At 46.3% G+C, this 21,528-nt stretch overlaps 1 protein-coding gene across 1 annotated transcript; it reads right to left on the reverse strand.

The window, feature by feature from the left end:
• Positions 1 to 10,206: 10,206 nt before the first annotated feature.
• LOC137661766 (inositol 1,4,5-trisphosphate receptor-interacting protein-like 1) lies at positions 10,207 to 20,134 on the reverse strand. The gene is given in 4 exon segments (XM_068397393.1): positions 10,207 to 10,513; positions 10,515 to 11,277; positions 11,280 to 11,437; positions 19,806 to 20,134. Coding segments are annotated over 4 exon segments (1,557 nt in total).
• Positions 20,135 to 21,528: the final 1,394 nt, after the last annotated feature.

The following is a 21,528-nucleotide window of genomic DNA, read 5'->3' on the forward strand; positions in this document are numbered from 1 at the left end:
TTCCACGGGGTATTTCAATTCTTTATTTCACTTGATTAGTGAAGGGGAGACTGCTTTGCTTTGCTGTTTCTTTTCCAAGTTCACTGGGTAGCTGGTTGTGAATGTCCTGGGTGTTTCCCTGTCCCCTCCCCAGTAACCCTTTCAGAAAGTTTCCCAGTTACGATTTTGATCCATTTTAAATAGCTAGTTACTCCCAGCTGGTTTCTCTACCACTCCCTTCTGAGGTCAGCCCACCAGAAGTGAGACGGGGTGAAAATCATTTCATTCAGCTCTCAGATGCTATTCCAAGAAAGAAGGAAGCTCACCAGCCACAGACAGTGATGCTTTGTGCTCACACACTGGATCCACTCAATCATAGCCTTTCCCTGACTCACCTGATGACCTCACCTTTGCTTTCCTCAGCAGATGTCCATAAATCACTAGGAAGATGGCAAAGATGCGGCTGAGATAAACTTCATGCTCTGTGGCTGTCCCCATGTGTCTATCAGTGAGATGCCATGTTCACAACAGTTCTGCAAGCAGGTTGAGTTGAGGTATCGTCCCCATCCTCAGGGACAGATTTTCTGCCCTTCATCGCCCTTCATGTCTCCCACAACATCATGGCAGCTATGGCCCATTCTCAGCTATGCCTTAATGGACAAAGCAAGCTCTGGTTTATCTCCAGCTGTGCTCCAGGGCTCACCTGCAGCTTTCGCCTCTGTGAAAGCTGAGTTTGATCAGTTTGGATGCTGGGTGAGCGTTGGCTCAGACCCACACACAAACTGATGAGGACTTGGTATCCAGCAGAACTTCTGAGCTCAGCCTACCTCTGGTCAGCGTGCAAAATCCAGCCAGGATAATGGGAAGGGAGAAGCCGCTCTGTGGCTGCACTACCTCTCCCTCAGGTTGGGAGTCATTTCACCCTGGTTGCACAATGTCTTCAAAAGACAAAGTGAGGAATGTTTCTGAGAGTTTTGCTTCTTTTACAGCTGTCAGCTGACATTCAAGTTCCTGCCATGCAGCAAAGCTGTAGTCACTCTTCTCAGACCTCTCTTATGTAAAGGCAAGCTGAATAATAACTGTGTAGCAGGGAAGGTTTTCTCAGTCATTCGCCTGTCCCTGAGAAGCATGACTAAACTTTGTCAGCGTGTATCACAAGCAAGTCATTCATGAGTAATTCCAGAAAGAAGGAGTAAATTATTTTTTGAGTCATATCACCACTGATTGTTAAAAACATCTACCTCAGTGCACTTAATTCCAAAATAAATTCTTGGTTTTCTTGGTCAGTCTGTCCTGACTATGCAACCTTGTGTGTCAGTGATGTGATGGGTGGTATCAGGGTCTCAAGGTTCTTCTCTTTCTTTCTTCTTCCCTTAATGTATAACTTGCTCCTAGCAATCAATCTGAAAGTAGCAGCTACTATGAGGGAGCACACTGTCAATCCAACAAAGAAATAAAAGCTCTTCTATCAGATCTGTATTTTTCACAACATTTATGGTTATAAGAAACTCCTTTTTACAATCCGATCCTAATGATCAGATTATTCAGGTCATGAACAAATAAGAATGCAAAATGACTACTGCATGCTTGAAAAAGTTTATTGGTTTCCACCTTATGGTGAAATCCACACCTACAGATTAAAATATTAAGTGATAGCTGGTGTTTCATCAACAAAAACTGATTTAACAGGTACCTATTACTCTTCCATTATGGGGCACACACAATGAGGTATAAAAAGTTTGACCTTTTATTCATGCAAATTACAGCTCTACTGGGAACATGAAATCCCTGGGAAAGGACCTCTGGCAGTCCTCTGGTCCATCATCCTGCTCTCACACAGGATCAACTTGACCTGCGCAGTTCCTGGAGGTCATTCTTAAGGAGGCAGCCTCCCCAGCCTCCCCAAGCAATCTCAATTTAATTGAGAACTTCCTCAACCAAAGCATTAGCTGCCTGTTTCTACTAAAGAGCTGCAGCAGCTGAGGCAGCTTCACGCAGGTCCTCTGCCAGATGGGAATGTTCCCCTGTGGGTTATGTGGGTATCTCTTTAGCTGAAATCTCAGGAAATCTCACTAAGAATTTGACAGTAAAGGGTCTGACTGAAAAACTGTCTATGAAGGAGAGAGCTGTTTAGATGAATACAGAGCTTCCATCTCCTGTTCAGGAGGGTATTTAGACATGACCCTTGAAATTCAGCTCACCTGTGTGCTTGGTGTTAAGTGAATGCTGAAGCACTTTGCTGAATTGAGACCAAACATCCATGTTTGTCTTCCTTAAACGGCTGAAGCCACATTAGTTAAAGAGTTTGGACAGCACAGGAAACCTTAAATTACCTGTCAATCAGTAACAGTAGAGTTAATCCCTGTGCTTGATTTCCTACATCTCTGTGAGGGTAAATGCAAATACAGCATTGCCATGAGTCCTATGTCATCTCCCCACCAGTCCAAAAAGATGGGGCTTTAACATCAGGCGTATGGCTACCTCTTCCATTTCGGAGTCAGACCATGTGTTAAACCTCACTTTTCTGCCATGGGTCATTGTTTTACAAGGAGGTCCATCATCAAACACAATATACAGTTTTAGGTAAAAAAAAATCATGGTAGGCTTCATCTACAACCCCACAAAGCAGCCTCAGAAAACTTCCCAGAAGAGGAATGCCCTATTTTGATTCTAACAAAGGCAAGGGATATGAGATCATGGGAGACACAGCCACTTGGCAATGGTAATGAAGTGTTACTAGATACCACACAATGATTTCAAGTTCTTGGCAACCTGGTCATGTAGCCTGGGTTAGGGTAGACTTGACTATTGTGGTTCTCTGAGTATCTGCAATATTTCTTTACAGAAGAATAACATATGGGAAACGTATGCAATTCCAACAGTGACACCCAGTTGAATTTTACTTGTTGCAGGAGAAATTAACTCTCTTACTGCTATTTGACTGAGTAGGAACATGAAGGTAGTCAGGTCTTCTTAGGGTTGCCTTCATGTTTGCTAGCTCCAAAGCTCTGGTGCCCAGAAACTAGACATCTGCAAAGGCAAATGTGATTAATTCCACATAAGTTTCAGATCATTTGCTGGTTTATGCAGTGTTCTAGCCAACTAAATTTGTCTCAGTAATTAATGCATTTATACCAGCAAGCAGCCTTCTTTATGAACCATCATCAACAATTGTCACTAGCCTTTTCACATATCTTTCAGTAACCAAATATAAATAAATCTGTGCCTTTAGAGACCATGCCGTTGTGGTCTAGGCCACACTCTAATTAATGAATGGTGTTTTCAATGAATTACTTCTCTCCTTCAATATTGATTTAGGATGATTTCTGACCAGGGGATGTTTTTAAGCATTTAACTTCTTGCAGAGAACAGCTTGGTTGTTAGGGTTTTTTTTTTTTAGAATGGTGTTCAGATACTGTATAGCACTATGACATGGAAAAAGCAAGGTTAAATGACTAACTATGCCTGAGATAAAGCATAAAATTTTTTTCTCCTATAGAATATGTGCCATGCACCATTGTCCATGTAGGTCCCAGAAGATGCCAGCTAGCGTGGAGCTGGTAAATTAGCCTGAACAGAACTGCTCCTATAGAGCTGAATTAGGGTGGACACCTTTATCGTACATCCCCTGGGATGGATCAGACACCAAGGGTTCCTTCATCCCAACGAGTACCATAAGAACCAAAGCTATGCCCTTGCTTTTCACCATTCTCCTGCCTTCTCAGTCAAATACCAGCCAAAATCAGTCCATCACAGCAACACAGTCCAGCCTGAAGCAGCACAAATCATGGTGGAAAAGTCTGTTCACCAAAATGCCTTCCAGGCTGCTGTAGCTTGAGCAATGGCTTGGCTGGATTTGCTCCCACACCTCAATTGGGAGCAAAGCAATTATACTCCAAATAGCTCAAAAAGAGAACTACTGAAAATGAGGATCTGCTTTTCACCAAGATGTAGTTACTGGCTGAAAATTCCTTAGATAAGACTGGAGTAGTTGCCAGTAGTGACTGCTCTAATTAAAAGCATAACAATTTTCATTACCGCTGCTTTGCTTCACACAACAGCAATGGCCTGAAGCAGTCACCTCTTTAACCTATGTCCGTTACTATAAAAGAGGCCTCTACTCTGCAAATGTTGTCTGCTCAGGCAATGCAAACAAATATTCTCTCTATAATTTTAGAGGACAGTTGTAACAACTTGTAATCTTGTGCTCATGTCCAGTGTGCACAAGGTCTCCCCACTTTCCATGTAACATCATCCCACCTGCGAGGAAATGGCAGGGGGTTGGACTAGATGATCTCCAGAGGTCCCTTCCAACCCCAACGATTCTGTGAGTCTGTGATTCTGTGAAATGAGATTTCAGTTACCAACTCTGAAACTCCAGCCTGGCTCAAAGTCAAGCCATACCCTTTGTGCCTGTGCATCACAACCCCTTCTCCTGACCCAGGTGGGACAGACAGTCTGTAGTGGAATGCTGTTTTCATCTTGTCAGTACATTTTGGAGTAAAACTTCTGGAACCAGGGCTTAATAATTGCATGAAAGCTGGCACAGATTTTCACTCCCGTCTTCCACTGCTTTGTCACTTCTGCAGCCCTAAAGGATTAAAGGAAAGAAAGGTGTTGTCTCTGAAGAAGCTGGACATGGCTGATCCCTCACAGAGAACAAATCTTGGGAAAAAAAGATGAGACTGTCACTATTCTCAGCACAGAGGATTCAAAGCAGAAAGCTGGCAGTATGTGTGCATGGAGGAGAGGATGCTCAGTGTGTGGGTGCCAGGGAATGCAGTATCTCACTTCCAGAGCAAAATCAGCTTATGTTTGAAGCATGACATGACCACATACCTCACTGAGGGCTAGCTCCTTTGCCTGCTGTGGAGAAATTACTACGACTCTAAAGCTGACATGATGGATTGTGCAGCAAAATGCTGCTCTTAAGCAGCAGGCATAGCTAGTCAGCATCTGTTGGCTCAAGAGCAAGCAGAAACTCTTAGCTCCATGCTGCAGAGCACTGAACTTGTGCTGAGCAGTAGCAACCACCATCGCTAGACCCCAGTTCACAGTGTTCATTTAGGATGCTTATGGTTTACTTTAAAATGATTAAATCTGCACAGCTGCCATGAGGACCCGTTCTGCCTTCCCCTCCACCTCCAGCTGCACATTCCTGCCTCCTCCCCTGCTCTCAGCAGATGGTGATCTGGCTCACAGACCTGAGCAATCTGAAAACCAACCACACCATTGTGTTGGTAGGGTTAGTCAGGTGGCGTGAGCACATGGCTGAAGGGGGGATGAGTGTGAAGGGATGGGGTGGGATTAGCGTTTCAGCAGCTGTGCAGGCTTAGATCAACTCCGATCAGCCCAGGAAGGATCTCACCCATGCTAAATCTCCAAGCCCATTTCAGAGTTTGCAGGGAACACACATAGGACCCCAGGAGTTTACAGTAAGTGCACCTAATTTCACAAGATAAAGAGCTGTGCTCTGCAAGCGCTGACTGCTTCAGCATTCAGGTTGGGGAAGAGTCCTGTCCAAAGGTCCCAATTCAGCCTTGTTCATCAAATGCACTTTGAGTCACAAGGTACTAGAAACAATGAAATGAAAAGGATTGGGGTTTATATCCCAGCAGCCAAAAAATGCAAGAGGTAAGATTTTAACTGTAAAGTTAGCTTAGCTGTTCTATCAATAGAAAATATTTTCCACACTTGCTGTTTCCACTAATTTTTGTAGCAGCACCATACTGATCGCTCCATCAAATACACTCCAGAAGAGCAGCCAGGTCAGTACAGCAGCATAGGTGATGTTTTCCATCACTCCTTCCCTTTATCACTCTGAGTGAATTCAAGCACGCAGTCTCATGTTGCAGTCACAAGGGCTTGTGCTTCTCACTTTGTTTGGGAAGTCTATTCCTGTAACCAGGTTGGAGAAAGCCTGATGTTGCTGCTCTTGGAGAGAGATCATAAGCTCACATTCTCTGATCAAGTTTGGGCTAGGTATTTGCAGCGGCATGTTCACCAACCAGATCCTGCAGTTTCCTTTCGAGTTCTGAGGTGAACAGAGGTGAAGGTTCAAGTCCTCATCCAATTAAAGGGTTAAATGTATCCCTGTGAGACAGCTCACTTCCCTTAAGGATGCCGACTACAGTGTCTTATCTGGATCTTTCAGATCTTCTTGGTGATTGCACCCTTCTTTACAGGGAGTAAAGTTATCAGGTGTGATATAAAACCTCAAAGCAAGACATTTCACATCTTTGCTCCCATTTGTTATTTAAGACACTGGACTCCTCATGCTACATCGACCATACATAACAAATTGTTTTAAAGAATGTTTTAATATCTGTTCCACAAACCTGCATAGGCATCCTCTCTCACACTTTATTAAAGCCAATAAACTCACGCCTACAACAGAGAACTGCTGTACCAGCACTTGGCTTTTTGACTGGGGTATCCATTCTCCCTTTGTGTGCGGGAAAAGAGGGCATTTATTTAATTGTGTTTCCTTCTCCTGGGCTTCACAGTTTGTGCTGTTCCCAGTCATGTTCCACAAAGTCCGGAGGATATCAGCTTCACTGCTAATACTCCGGTAGCTGAACCTTGTCGGGATCAGCCAAGGATTTCATCAGTGCAAGGTCAGTGCAGACACCTCCCTTCCTGTGGGAAACTGCTGTGAAGCGGCTCGCTGGCCTCCTGCTCTGCAGCACAGAGAGCGCATTCTGGAAACTGCAGATTCCTCTTCAGTCTGAGTAGGGCTATCAGAGATCAAATCACAGCTATTTGAGCATAATGCAGTGAGCATTACACACCACTGAACCACCAGAAGAGCAAGGCTGCGCCTACACAGACTCTCGCTGGGCTGAGAGCTGCAATGTGCCTGGGCAGCGGCTGTGTGTGAGAGGATGCGAGTGCAGGCAGACAAAATGATTGAAGGAGAAGAATTACTCCTGGCAGTCCTCTTCAGGAGGTAGATACACACAGGAATCGGTGTGCATGCACCAATGTGTCCGTATGCACAGGTGCGCTGAGCAGGCAGACGAGCACATAAAGACAGAGCATTAACCACACAGCATTCTGTGCGATTACTGACCCATTTTTCCATGCTACATTCTGGTTTCTTTGGAAGTTATTAGTGTTGAGCCCTGCAAGAAGACAGAAAGCCCTTTCAGCAGCAAGGCCTGAGCGCTGTGCTTTGCAGCATGTTTACATCCTGGGGTTCCTGCCTACCCCAAAATCCCATCTGGCATAAGCCAGTAAGAGCAAGTCAGGGTCTCAAAAGGAACAAAGTTTTTTGTGTCTCCAAGGTGTTATGTTAAATAAACAAACATACAAAAAACCCTGTCTGTGAAAAATAACACTTTCTGACTCAACAGAGCCGTTTCCCAAGCTTACTTTTTGTTTCAGGTATACTGAGTTCCTTCAGCAGTAACACTATGTGAGGCACATGATGGCATCCTGCTTCTAAGTTTAATAGCAGCACATAAGGTTGTAGATGCCCTATCCCTGGAAACATTCAAGGTTATGTTGGATGGGGCTCTGAGCAACCTGATCTAGTTGAAGATGTCCCTGCTCACTGCAGGGGGGGTGGACTAGGTGACCTTCAAAGGTCCCTTCCAACTCAAACCATTCTGTGACTCTATGATTCTATAAGCCCAGAATAGGGACCAATGTGCACACCCTCTACACAGCATCTGTTTGGTTTACAGTCTCTAGTAAATGTTTACTCCTCCCAGCTCTGTGGTTAGAGAGCAAGAGCCATTCTGCTCAACTCCTGTCTCTTTAGTAGCGTTGTCACAACCGCAGATTTCTTCATCAGTGGCACAAGAAAGAGAGAGCATAGCCCAGTCTTCCAAGCCCAAATTGATTTTGTGAGGCTGGTATTTCAGGGATTTTTTTAAAAAAAATTTGAAGCCCAAGTGCTTCATTTGGTGGCCAGTAAGATTTGTCTCAGACATTATTCAACAGCAAACAGAACATAGAAGAACATCACTTTCATAGAGGGGCGAGTGGCTTAAGAGGACAGAACCAGACTTTTAAATAAATGGTCATGTCATTTAAAAGGATGCAATGTATTCAAGTTACAATATATTCCTTACTAAGAAATATAATGGGTCCTGTGATGGGTTGACCCTGGCTGGATGCCAGGTGCCCACCAAAGCCGCTCTATCACTCCCCTCCTCCGCTGGACAGGAGAGAGAGAATATAATGAAAAGCTTGTGGGTCAAGATAAGAGCAGGGAGAGATCATTCACCAGTTACCGTCATGGGCAAAACAGACACGACTTGGGGAAATTAATTTAATTTATTATCAATCAAATCAGACTAAGATAATGAGAAATAAAACCAAGTCTTAAAACACCTTCTCCCCATCTCTTCTTTCTTCCCAGGCTCAACTTCACTCCCGATTTCTCTACCTCCTCCCCACCCAGCAGCGCTGGGGGACAGGGAATGGGGGTTGTGATCATTTCACCACACATCGTCTCTGCCGCTCCTTCCTCCTCACTCTCTTCCCCTACTCCAGCGTGGGGTCCTTCCCACGGGAAGCAGTTCTCCACAAACTTGTCCAACATGCGTCCTTCCCATGGGCTGCAGTTCTTCACAAACTGCTCCAGTGTGGGTCCCTTCCACGGGGTGCAGTCCTTCAGGAACAGACTGCTCCCGCATGGGTCACCCACAGGGACACAAGTCCTGCCAGCAAACCTGCTCCAGCATGGGCTCCTCTCTCCACGGGCCACAGGTCCTGCCGGGAGCCTGCTCCAGCACGAGAGGCTTCCCATGGGGTCACAGCCTCCTCTGAGCGCATACACGTGCTCCAGCGTGGGGTCCTCCACAGGCTGCAGGTGGACATCAGCTCCACCATTGACGTCCCTGAGTTGTAGGGGACAGTCTGCTTCACCATAGTCTTCACCACGGCCTGCATGGGAATCTCTGCTCCAGCGCCTGGAGCACCTCTGAGTGGATATGAGGCTCTCCGAGAAGGGAGCCCTTTGCACAGGGGACAAGAACCATGAGTGCAGAGCGGGGTCTGGCTGTTCTTGCTGAAGCTTCAGAGCAAGGCTTGGGCACAAGCCAGCGCAGAGCAGCGGCTCTGAGGACTGGAGGCATAGCTTCCTGGGCAGCCTGTTCCAATGCTTGATAACCCTTTTGGGGAAGAAATTTTTCCTGATATCCAATCAACCTCCCTTGGCGCAACTTGAGGCCGTTTCCTCTCATCCTGTCACTTGTTACCTGGGAGAAGAGACTGACACTCACCTCGCTACAGGCTACCTGCCTGTTTCTTTCCACGTCATTCCCTACAAGTGGGAGGACAGAGGAGAATACTACGTGTGCTCCTGATCACTTTACAAATCTCCCCGAGGCCCTGAAGTCTCTTTTGACCACCCTTGGCCTTCTCAGCACGACTTTGTACCCACGTGGCAAAGCAAGAGCTGATAATAATCCGAGGGCCGTTACAAGGCTAGGAAGTTTCCTGGTAATAAGGCCTTCAACCCGAGCCGCAGGGAGGCAGAACGCTTGCTGAAAAGGCAGGTCTGCTCAGAGTAGTGAATAAATTCTTTATTTTGCCTTGCTTGGGTGCGTAGCTCTTGCTTGACCTACAAAAGTGTCTTAGCTCAACCCACAGGTTTTCCCACTTTTACCCTTGAGATTCTCTCCATCATCCCACTGGGGGCAAGTGATTGAGCAGCTGGGTGATGCCAAACTCTCTCCTGGGATTAACCTACAAGCCCTGAGAAGCCAAAGCCCAGTGAATCATGAAACCAGAGCCCACTGCAGCAGCTCTTGTGCAAAATGCTCCCTGACTCTGTGGCAGCCGAGCTGTCAGCACCCTATGTCCGTGTTCCCCAGTAAAGTGATGCACAGACCCTCACGGATGCAGCATTTATTCAAACACCTCATTTATTGTCAACTTTGCACAGAGTAAAGCCCCCAGAGGGAATGGACACTCTTGAAGAGGGAGGGAAGTTGCTGTTCAGGTGGTAAGAGGATTCTCTGTTGCAAGGCTCCTTGCGATGGCCTCTTCATCTGCATCGGGTCCCGCTTCCCAGAGTGTGCTTTTGCTGTGGAGGAAAGGTGCGGCAGCAATTCCCACTGTCAGTTGAGCAGCGTGTTCTCCATGTCCAGCGTGCTCAGTTCTGCGGCACCAGCTGCCGGGGGAGTGTCTTCAAGCCTGGCCCTGTGCCTGAAGAACTGCACCTCTGCCATAGCTCTCTGACCATGTCGTGCTGCTGCTAACACTGCCCTCTGCTTACTCCATGCTCAGGAAGTTTTGCGAGTCACCTTGCTGCATGCCAAACATCATGTCAATCAGGGTGGTGCTACCAGAAATGTTCTTCAGCTGGAGCTTGCAGGAGTGCCTGGAGGGCAGCACTGTTAGACGCCAGTCTCTCGACCGAGGCAAAACCAACCAGGTTGCTCTTACCAATACCTGGAACCAGAAGGTGGTTTTCTCCATGTCTACGTAGGGTCCAGTGCAGAGGGTGTCTAGGAGACTGGGACCCTGTTTTTCCCTCAGCTCTTTCTTGGGGTGGTGGAGGAAGCACAGCATGTCCCCCACAAGCTGTTCCCTTCACACGCACCTGGAAGTTCCTCAACGACATCTCCTGCTCAGTGCCCAGCTCCAAGTGGAAGGCGTGCTCACGGGGGGGCTTCAGGGGCACGAGGAGGTGGTAGACAGCTTCACCCTCATTGGGATTCCAACCTTCTAAGGGGACGCTCATCCTGATGGCTGGCTCCACCTGCAGCAAGAAACTATTCCTGGAGAGTTTTCGGCAGCTATGGAGAAGTTCATCCACCAGCTCATCCACCACCGTGAATGGTTGTGGCAGGTCCAGAAGGTGCTTGGCCAAAATCCTGCCCACGGTCCGTGCAACACTGTTTTTTTCTTCTTGCTCCTCCTTATGTGCGTTGTTTCTGGCACTGCCCTCCTTGCTGCTGCTGCCTGGCTGACGGGTCTTTTTCCTGAGCCAGCAGCAGAGCCCAAAGAGCAGGACCAGCACTCCAGCAATGGCCCAGAACTGCCACATCTGCAAGGCAGCAAAGAGCAGGGCTCCCCAGGCAAAGGCGCTCCGCTCTAGGCTCCTCTGCTCCAGGCTCCTCAGCTCCAGGCTCCACAGATGCAGCTCCTGCAGCAGCCGAGTCATCTCCTGTCTCAGCTGCTCCACACGGTGCTGCACGCGCTCGCGCGTGGCTTCATCCAGCTCATCACCGACCATCTGCAGGAGCTGGATGATGCTTTGCACAAGCACGGCGAAGAATTTTGTGGCAGCCATGGCCTGCGGGACAAGAGAGAGAAGGGGTTCAGTGGGGCTGTGAGGGAGGGAGCTGATGGCGGGGGAAGCGGGGACGGGAGCCACAGGGAGCTGGGGGCAGGTAGGAGAGGGGCCGAGGCAGCTGGGAGGCAGCAAGGCCTGCCCCCAGCCCCCTGTAGCCCCCTCTCTGCCAAAACCTTGCCATGCAAACCCAATACAGGAGCAAAACTAGAAGATAATGAAGGAGGAATTAGGAAAATGAAGCAATACGGAAGACACTAAAAGCAAAGCTGCAGATGGCTGTATTAGGGTCTCCTCTCTTGAGCCTAAAAGGACGTATTCCAGAAGAACATGCTCGACAAAACAAACCCTAACAAAGCAGGATAGGGCAAGGAATTCACAAAGGAGGGATTTCTGGGAGATGGAGTTGTCCTGGCTTCTATCTATCCCTTTCAAATAGGAGTCAATATACAGGCAATTGCTTAGCTTAAACAGTCTGAGTCTGTTGAACTCGTTGCCACTGAACGATTTTGAAGGTCACATCTTAATCTCTGACATGTCTAAAAGAGATGTTTTCATTTATATATTTGCTCAAATCACTTAGCCATACGGGTTTATTCTAAGCTGCTGTTTGCTAGGTTTTTTTATTTATATTTAAAAAACACCACCAAAATGTTTAAAAATAGATTGAAACAATCTTTTATTAATGCATGGAGAAAAGAAACATTTCATATGTTATGCTCATGCACTGCGCAAATAGTTCAGAAATGTCAACCTGTATATCCAAGAGGATGATAAAATTAGGATAATATTTAGGTAATAGTGACCCCATAATAGTCCCTAACTAATGAGAGGGTCAAATCTTTGTCACGTGTGCATTACCAATAATAGCTGCATTACACATGTGCCACTGGTAATAGACTTGCTTTTCTGAGTGTCTCTTTTCAAATCCCCTTAGAAACAGGTCCTAGATGCCCTGGTGTTCACAAATCACACAGGACAAACCCACATCTCTCAAACACATCACAACACTCTCTTTTTTGACTTTGTGGTGTCCTGGACTTGTCAGCATCACTGGGTTTCCTGAGTTTCCCCAGGTCTGACAGGCCAGATCCTCTCCAAGCAGCTCCCAGAGCTGTCAGAGCTGTCAGGTCAGGTAAGGACTGTCAGGAAGCCCTGCCACTCAGGAATGAGTGACTTACAGGTACTCATAGCATCATATCTGATGACAGACTATCTGACTTATCCTTATGTCTTTCTGCCCACACCTAACATCTAGTTTGCAGTAAAGACAGCCCATGCACGCACCGACAGGCAGGTGAGGTGGCTGATACTAGACCAGGACAGAAGTGTGCAATCAGGAAAACTCCAGCATGACCAAAAATTTTACCACTTGCAATCTGCCAAGCAAGCCAATGATTTTTACATGAATCACTTCGATGCATTTTGAGCTGCACTTTTATGTTTTTGATGTGGGGTCTGTTTGGATTCTCTTTTTCCAACCTTAAATCCATACATCACAGAATCACAGAATCACACAGAATCACAGAATGTTAGGGAACTGGACACAAAACTGGGAGGAGTGGCTGACGTGCCGGAAGGCTGCGCAGCCATTCAGAGGGACCTGGACAGGCTGGAGAGTTGGGCGGGGAGAAATTTAATGAAATATAACAAGGGCAAGTGTAGAGTCCTGCATCTGGGCAAGAACAAGCCCATGTACCAGTACAAGTTGGGGGCAGAGCTGTTGGAGAGCAGCGTAGGGGAAAGGGACCTGGGGGTCCTAGTGGACAACAGGATGACCATGAGCCAGCAGTGTGCCCTTGTGGCCAAGAAGGCCAATGGCATCCTGGGGTGTATTAGAAGGGGTGTGGTCAGCAGGTCGAGAGAGGTTCTCCTCCCCCTCTACTCTGCCCTGGTGAGGCCGCATCTGGAGTATTGTGTCCAGTTCTGGGCCCCTCAGTTCAAGAAGGACAGGGAACTGCTAGAGAGAGTCCAGCGCAGAGCCACGAAGATGATTAAGGGAGTGGAACATCTCCCTTATGAGGAGAGGCTGAGGGAGCTGGGTCTCTTTAGCTTGGAGAAGAGGAGACTGAGGGGTGACCTCATTAATGTTTATAAATATGTAAAGGGCAAGTGACATGAGGATGGAGCCAGGCTCTTCTCAGTGACATCCCTTGACAGGACAAGGGACAACGGGTGCAAGCTGGAACACAGGAGGTTCCACATAAATATGAGGAAAAGCTGCTTTATGGTGAGGGTAACTGAACACTGGAACAGGCTGCCCAGAGAGGTTGTGGAGTCTCCTTCTCTGGAGACATTCAAAACCCACCTGGACGCGTTCCTGTGTGACATGATCTAGGTAATCCTTCTCCGGCAGGGGGATTGGACTAGATGATCTTTCGAGGTCCCTTCCAATCCCTAACATTCTGTGCTTTTGTGAAAAGATTGCCTCTTGGATAGAGAACAAGCATAGGAATCACCAGCCCAGATGGCCCACGCAAAATGTATGATCAATCAAAAATGGAGCGAAGGAAGAGCAGATTACATGGGGTGGTGGAAGGCTCACTACAGAAATTGCTGTTATTTCCACTGTGGTACTCTGGAAGGCAGCTACAAAAACCACTTACTTCTCTTAAAGCAAGATGCAATTTGTACCTAGTACAGTTGTCATATCAGGGTGAGGTATCTGCAAACTATTGACTAGGGGACTCTGCAGCTGTTACAGTGATTCAGAGGCATAGCATTTGCCCCCCTTTATCATGGTCTCATGCATCTGTATTTCTCCTTTAAAACAGAGTTTTTAGAGCTTTTAAATCAAAGATGCTCAACTTTGCACAAATTTAGAGTCTGGCTTCTGTTCTGATACACCCATACTAGATAAGTCCCATGACAGATAGGTAGACGGATAGCTGGACAGACAGATGTCAAAAGACAATGAATGAATGCATAATTAAGCAAGCAATGAACCTAACAGAAAATCCTGGATACCTTACTCTGTATATACCCCCACATGCACATTCAGAGTGTGTATGCACTTATGCATATGTGAGTATATGCACAAAAACACACCCATTCTAAAACCAGATGCAGTTTAATATTGATTACATCAGATCTTATTGAACACTTCCTCTCAAAACCATATTAAATACGGCAGGTTGGGCTGTAAAGATAGGAAAACACTATTTTTGGCTCTCTTCACAACTTCTTATGCTACTGAAATGTCTAACTTATGTGGAAAATTAGATGGGTTTGGAAATTTGCCCAAAACAGTTGCCAGCTCAGTATATCTCTAATACTTGGAGTCCTCTAAATATAGGCCTTTTATTCTGGAAGAAGCAAACGCTGAGGATGCTATTCTGCTACTCGGAGCAGTGGTTTCATTTTCCCTTCCGAGACCTACAGTTTAAAATGAGCGGGAAACAAAGGAACTGCTGTTCTCCCTATTCAAATTAATTTATTTAATAAACAACTCAATAATTTCTTCTTTGTTACAGGGAAATTTTTTAGGGTCTTTATTTTGGAAAGACAGTTTCTCCAGAGGAATTGCCAGGGGCCCATCTAGTCCAGTATCCTGTCTCTGACAGTAGCTAATGCCACGGACAGTTATGGAATAATCTATTTATAAGGGAAGTTTCTTCGCCCTGAGGAGTTTGAAGTTGCCTGTGCCTGGAAGCATGTGAGTTTATAAATGCTTATTTTTATCCGTTCATATATAACCACAGATGCTCTCATTAGCCCTATCCAGTTCTAATCCTTCCTGCTAGACTGTCTGACGCAGTGATGCCTAATGGCAGCCATTTCCCACAGGTTCTTCCAGGCTGCATCGCTGTGGGGCTCGCTGGATAAATTTGCTGTGTGTTGCCTTTCAGTGGTACTGGAAGCTCCTGTCTGACGAGGAGGGGGAGTAGAAAAGCCTAATTTATGTTCCCTGAACCATTTGATAGAGAGTCGGGGTCCTTTTGGGAGTTTTTTCTCTTTTTTTTACTTTTAGCATGTTGCCTTCCATTTCTCCCTCCCACACCTCTAATTTTTTACAGTCTGTTTTCAGAGACAGCTTGCTGTGTCTTAGCATTTCTCTTATCTGATGGGTGGAAACCAGTTAATGTGATGACCATTCGCTGTGGCCCAGCTTACAGCTTTGTGTGCTTGCAATCATCCAAGAGGTTTGCCACCCACCAGCTCTTCACGTGGCTGATGTAAAGGGCACTTGGCATCCATCACATGGTCTACTTGAACTGCAAAAAGAGATGCTTTTCTCCTGTCTTCCTGAAAGACGCCTTCCTCTATCCCCTTGTTCAGACAGAAATTTCAGTACCACTGATCTGTGAAATGGTGAAACACTCACAAGGTTGTATCCTAAGGACTTTCTGTCCCATTCTTTATACATCCTTGAGTTTTATTTGCTCTCCTAACCATCCCTTCCCAGTGTGCAGGCAATACCACACAGCCTCCCCCAAGTCTCTTCCTGGGCAGTGACAGCTGACCATGTATCAAGCAGAGAGAGAAAATCTTCTGTACCCAAACTTACCAGCTGTCTTCACACACATATTCAACAGAGAGAGGCAGATCGGCATTGATGTCTCAACTTGTATCAATGGCATGAACACAACACAGATGGTACCTTCACCTCCTCAGGATTCAAGCATCTTGATGCTGCCAGTGGTGGTGGCCAGAACCTGTTTGCAGAGCTGTTTGTTACTAGGAGCAAGAAGGTACCGTGGATGAGTGTTTTCTAGATCATGCAGTGAGACTTCACCCTTTTTTCCCCTTGAAAGACTGGTTAATTCAGAGGGGCTTCAACTCACTGACACCCCGATTTTTAATGTTCCCGTGGCCATCCTGCTAAATCAGTCAGCAGGAAGAAGAGAGGGGTGGACAGTCCTCATGCTTCCTACAAGGGAGTTTAGAGATTTGGAGACCTTCACAAGGCAAAAGGCTGACTGGAGATACCACCTCACAGGCTGAGGCAAGGATGGGAAAGCCAAAATCCCCAGAGGGGACTCGGCAGAGCAAAGTTACTTACGCTGCTCCCTTGGTGTCACCCAGGTCCCATGGGGCATGCAGTCCCCCAATGCACGGGCTGACGGGGAGGGGAGGGATGGGTCTGCCGTGGACAAAGCAGGACAGGGAGCACCAGCTCTGGCAGGAGGTAGCTGTGTGAGGGCAGAGTGCCTGGCCAGAGCAAAACCCAGGCTGAAGTCACACAGAGGAGAGGTGAGAGAAGGATGCTCTGCTGGGGAGGACAGGGGTGGAAATGGGCAGGACAGCTCTTCCATAGGGGACACAGAGGGGACACCTGCTCCAGCTCACCTCATGAGGACAGTGAAAGAAAGCCAGCCACAGAGGTGGACTTTCATCTTGGTGCGGTGTTCTTTGCTCTTCATTAGCAGGAAGCTTCTCTTTGTGAAATTAAATCTTCAGTACGACTTCAGGGTCCCAGCCTTGCTACTGCCTCTTCCAAATGCCAGGCAGCAGTAGCCAGAAAGCCTGAACACTTCAATGAACATCCTACCAGCTAGAGGAGAAGACTAAAGGCCAACCATTAACACATACCCTAATTAGCAAATGTGTGCGGCCAAAAACAGCTATGTGATGCCTGCAGGGTGGAGGCAGTCCTACAACTGGAGATGGACTGTGAGGCAGCAAGGAAAATATCAAAATCAAAGGAGGATTTGATGGATAGAGAGGCAAATTTTACACAGACAGGAGAAAGCACTGAGCTTTATTACCTGTGCCCCTGGTGAAAGGGAAGATATCAAAGAACAGCAGGACAGAAATGAACAAAGCAAATAATGAGGCAAATTAAATATTTGTCTTCTTTGCACTCTGATATGCTGAAACAGTCAGTAGTAGAGGGTCCTGTTAAAGACCAGCCTGTTCAGGGTATCCAGTCAACTCCTCTCTGCATGGAGCCAGAAAAAAAGCAGCCTGAAGCAGCTCCACCTGAACCAGCCCAAACAGATGTGCATCTAACCGGGGTTAAAATCCCAGAGCTGGAGAGTCCACCCTCTCCCCAGACAATCCTTTCCAGCATTCCACACATCACTTCCAGGAGGTTTTTTCTAACATTTAAGCTATGTCTTTCCTTGCTATAATTTCAGGACATCTCCTCTTCTCCCATCCACTGCAAACATGTGGAACAGATGACTCTGTCTGTCTTTGCAGCCACCTTTTACACATTTAGAGTCAGTTGTTGTATCTGCACTTTTATCACTCTCCCTGTCCAAGGCTTCTGAAAGGACTCTGTTACCGCAGAAGCTGACAGTCTCACATCTCTAATGGTGTCATCCTATAAAAAACACCCTTCTGAGCAAGGCCAGGCCACCACTCTCAGTTTACAGTCTAAATTCTGAAGAGGCTATGTGACTTCCCCAAGGTCAGATGGCAATCCTTGGAGAGAAGCAAGCTGCATCTCCCTCTCTTTCAATCCCACCTGCTGGGCTCTCCCCCTCCCGTTCCAGGCAGCAGGGTGAGAACTGAGTGCTGCAGGCTCTGTTCCTCAAAATGACTCACTTTCTCAGTGTTTTCATAATGTGGAGAAGAAGGTGACTCAGAAACCTCTCCTCAATAAATAAATCATGGGCTGTTCACAAGGGGTGAGCTACAACAGGACAGCGACTCTCTTCAGCACTGTGGAAGCAGCTTGGGTTGTACCTCCCGACCACTTTGTGGCTGGAGCCTCTCCAACATCTGCCAGACTATTTAAGATAATCTGCCTGCTTTATCTTGTGATTGGTGTTATGCGATTGTCTGGGGACCTTGTCCAAAAGGAAAGCCCCCAATTTATAAACACATAATTACGAATGGCCTCTCCCCAGCTCTCTCGAGAGGCAGCAAGTCCGAGAGGTGTGATTTTGCAGACAGGGAGTGAGGCCCAGGGAGATTTGATGACCTGCCAAGAATCACACAGGAAAGACATGTCAGCTCAAGGAATTAAACCCCACTCCACTGAGCCCCAGCCCAACTGTGTGTCTGAGCCCAGCTCCTGCCTGTTACTGCAGCAATGGTTCGTGTTGAGCGTGCATAGCTCAAAAGCTGTCTGTGGATCTTTACCAGAAAGGGGATCAAGTTAAAATATTTGGAACTGGCTCTCCAGCACACTAAACTCCTGGTTACCTGAATTCAGGCATTTAGTTTTTAACCTTTCCATATAAAAAGAGAGGACCTTCCAAAAGAAAAAAAGTTCATTTTGGAAACCAGAACCCTCTCACGGAAGCTCAGGGTGCAAAAGACCAGGGTGAATGTCTTCACTCATTGCCTTGCTTTTTATTTTCATAATATACACAGGATTTAAGGTCAGACAGTCTGCCTGCTCTGTGAGAGAGCCACCCCATTCACAGGACCAGCTTGGCAGCTGTGCAGAACATAAGTGGTAAGAAGAGACACTCCCCCCTCCCTCCCTGCCTCCAAACAGCCCAGCTCCATAGGGCTGCTTCATACTCCTCACAGCCCTGCAGGAGCTGAGGCAATGTCAGGGTGACTCAGTATATTAAAAATGAACTCCTTTCTTTTCTAAATTCTTCAGGGAACCTTTCAAGGTAGAATGTTTTGTAATGGAAGCCCTAAGTCACCACAGTCCTGGTCAAGAATAACCATGCCCTTGAAAAGGAAGAGGAAAACAAGTGTTAGCGTATTGTCAAGAGGCACCATCTCACCAGTCAGGGAGAAGCTGGACCTAGAACATCTCCAGTCTTACAGCACTCTGACCATTTTTCCTGCTTGTCCATGTGCCTTCTGGGCTTTCCCAGCCTCCTCTTCGTTTCACTGGGCTGCAGTGTGTGGGGAGCCTGAAAGTCCCTAAACTCTGAAGCTCTGGGGCAGTCCAAGGAATTTAAGCTGAACTCTGAAACTCTGGGGCAGTCCAAGGAATTTAAGCTGTTTGAGAGTGAGTGAGATGGGAACACTTCTCTCTACAAACACCCAACTCCTCCATCTGTCCCGAAGAGCAGCTTGGGTGCACACAGCCATCCTTACCAGATGCTTGTTTCCCTGGAAGGAAAATCCAAACTTGCGGCCAAGACACACCACTGATCTAGAAGATTAGAAAACCAGGGCTGAGGGATGCTCTTAGCCCAGAATATAAATGACCCTCAAAAAAAAAAAATCTTCAGAAAATGAAAATCTAAAGTTTTCTTAATTTTCACACTGACTAGTCCCTCTCTCATTTACCTTCTACTTCCACTCTGCGGGAAATCTTGAAATGTAACTTTGTCACGTTCTTTACATGTTTTTCCTTCCAAAATTTCAATTTCTAGTGAGCTCTGGTCATCATCCCATTATTACCATATCAATAAGCAAAGCTCATTTAAACAGTACTAGTGCCGCACTACATGATCATATACCAGTGTCCCTAAAAGAGAAGTTGAAAGGAAAAACTTTGCAGGCATAAAGCTCCATTTGCAGTGACCAGGAAAGCAGATCTCAGTTCAGTTTGGAAGGTGTTTGGTGCATTTTATGTAATCCCAAATTGTAGCATTTTGTGTTTCTTTATTAGCTCAGATATTGGTAAACAACCGCTATATGTTTGGAATAGAATATTGATGTCATTTCCCAGGTGACAAGTTTAATAGTCAATATATTTGATTCAAGAACTGACAGCTGCAGTTTAGAGCTGGAAAGATTTGATTTAATAAGAGATATATCCAGTGCGATAGGCAATTTGGTTAATGCAGGAAGGAATTTGGTTTGCGACTGAGCAAAATATGAACGAGCTTCAGCCAGCAGCGCCTGGGTTTCAGCACCCTGAACCAATTTCTCTCTGTTCTCCATTTCAGCATATGAGATATGCATTTCCCAATTAATAAACATCTCATACTGCTCACTTGACTTCTTCGATGTGTCAAGTATCTGCAGCATTTCTGAATCCAGAGCAGAGTCCTCCAGCACCTCACAAGTGAGTGGCAGGTTGACCAACCCGCCCAACATGGACGCCTCATAATCCATGCAGGAAAAGCACAGGACCAAGGTCGGAAAGGGAGGAGGGAGCTCTTAAACCCTACGTATCGGAAAATAAGAAAGCAAAAGGGGAGGCAGGGCTTTTTGGATATGAAAGGAATGACAAAGGAAAGTAAAATAGATCTTCAGGACAGATTTTGTTCCTCCTGAAGGAAAAAAATCAGAATTCATGGAAGGGAGGGGAGAGAACAATATTAAATTTGATCTCAAGTCATCTTAGGCCTTACTTGCAATATATGTGGGGCTGCAGAAAGGACTTCCTGGATTTATACCAGGGAGGGGGAAAAACCAACTTGCTAATCTTGGTAGCCTTTGCTTAAGTAGGTACATTTGTTGTAGCTGCCTTTTGCTAAAGCCAAGTTACTTATTCCTGATGCAAAATACTTCCTCCCAAAATACCTCAGTTACATCCCTCAGACAACTGTGGCTATGCCACCAGTGCACACTTCACACCTTGTTTTTTGAAGCTTTAACTAATTTGTCAAATATTGTGTCTTCTTTCCTTACCCTGTGTGAGACATCCATCAGACACCTTTGAAGTCCACTTTTCCAAGTGCAATTATAAGCCTAACAGACTTGGTGTTACTTCACAGTCTGTGCTCTCATGTACGAGTCTGGAGTAATTCCACCCATTTCAGTGTGCATGGACATCCCCTGCCCTGGCAGGGCCAAATCAGTAGCTGATGCAAATCAGATGAGCTGAGCTGAAGTCAGCAGGATGTGAACTTACACCAGCAGACCACACAGACGGCTATTTCCATGTCAGTGGAAGGGGAATGTAAAGACACATGGAGGAGCAGTGCAGAGCCCCTGGCTGCAGTGGGGTGCTGCCACAGGATGACTCACACATCAGCCATGGTGGGGTGGTCAGACAAGGACCTATGGCAGATGGGTGAGTAGTGGTCCCTACTCCAGGGTAGAGGAGGTAGGAGGGTGGGGTCTCTTTCCCAAATGTCTGCAAAAGGACAGAGAGCTGGTTGGTACCAAATACTACAGGGAAGAAAATTTGTATTGCTTTTACTCACTTTCCCCAAAACAATCAGCAAATGAGGAACTTCTGTTTCCTTTTTCTTCCTTCTTTCTAGTGGAAAATCAGTGGTTTCTGAAAAGGGTGGACATTTTAATTTTGCTGGACAAAATAAACACATACGTTTATTTTTTTTTTTAATGAAAAACATTTGTTTTCCTAGTGGCCTTTCTTCTAGCCCTCTTCGTCCCTCCTTCTCCTTCAGGAAATGACACCACATCTTCTAAGCATAAAAAGGGAATGTTTATTTTTTAAGTGCAAGTATAGAAAAGATGACTAATATTTATATCTTTTCCTTCTCTTCTTTTGGTAAGGAAATGCAACGGGACCTTAAAAC

The sequence above is a fragment of the Nyctibius grandis genome, chromosome 4 (assembly GCF_013368605.1).
Source record: "Nyctibius grandis isolate bNycGra1 chromosome 4, bNycGra1.pri, whole genome shotgun sequence".
NCBI classification, from domain to species: Eukaryota; Metazoa; Chordata; class Aves; order Nyctibiiformes; family Nyctibiidae; genus Nyctibius; species Nyctibius grandis.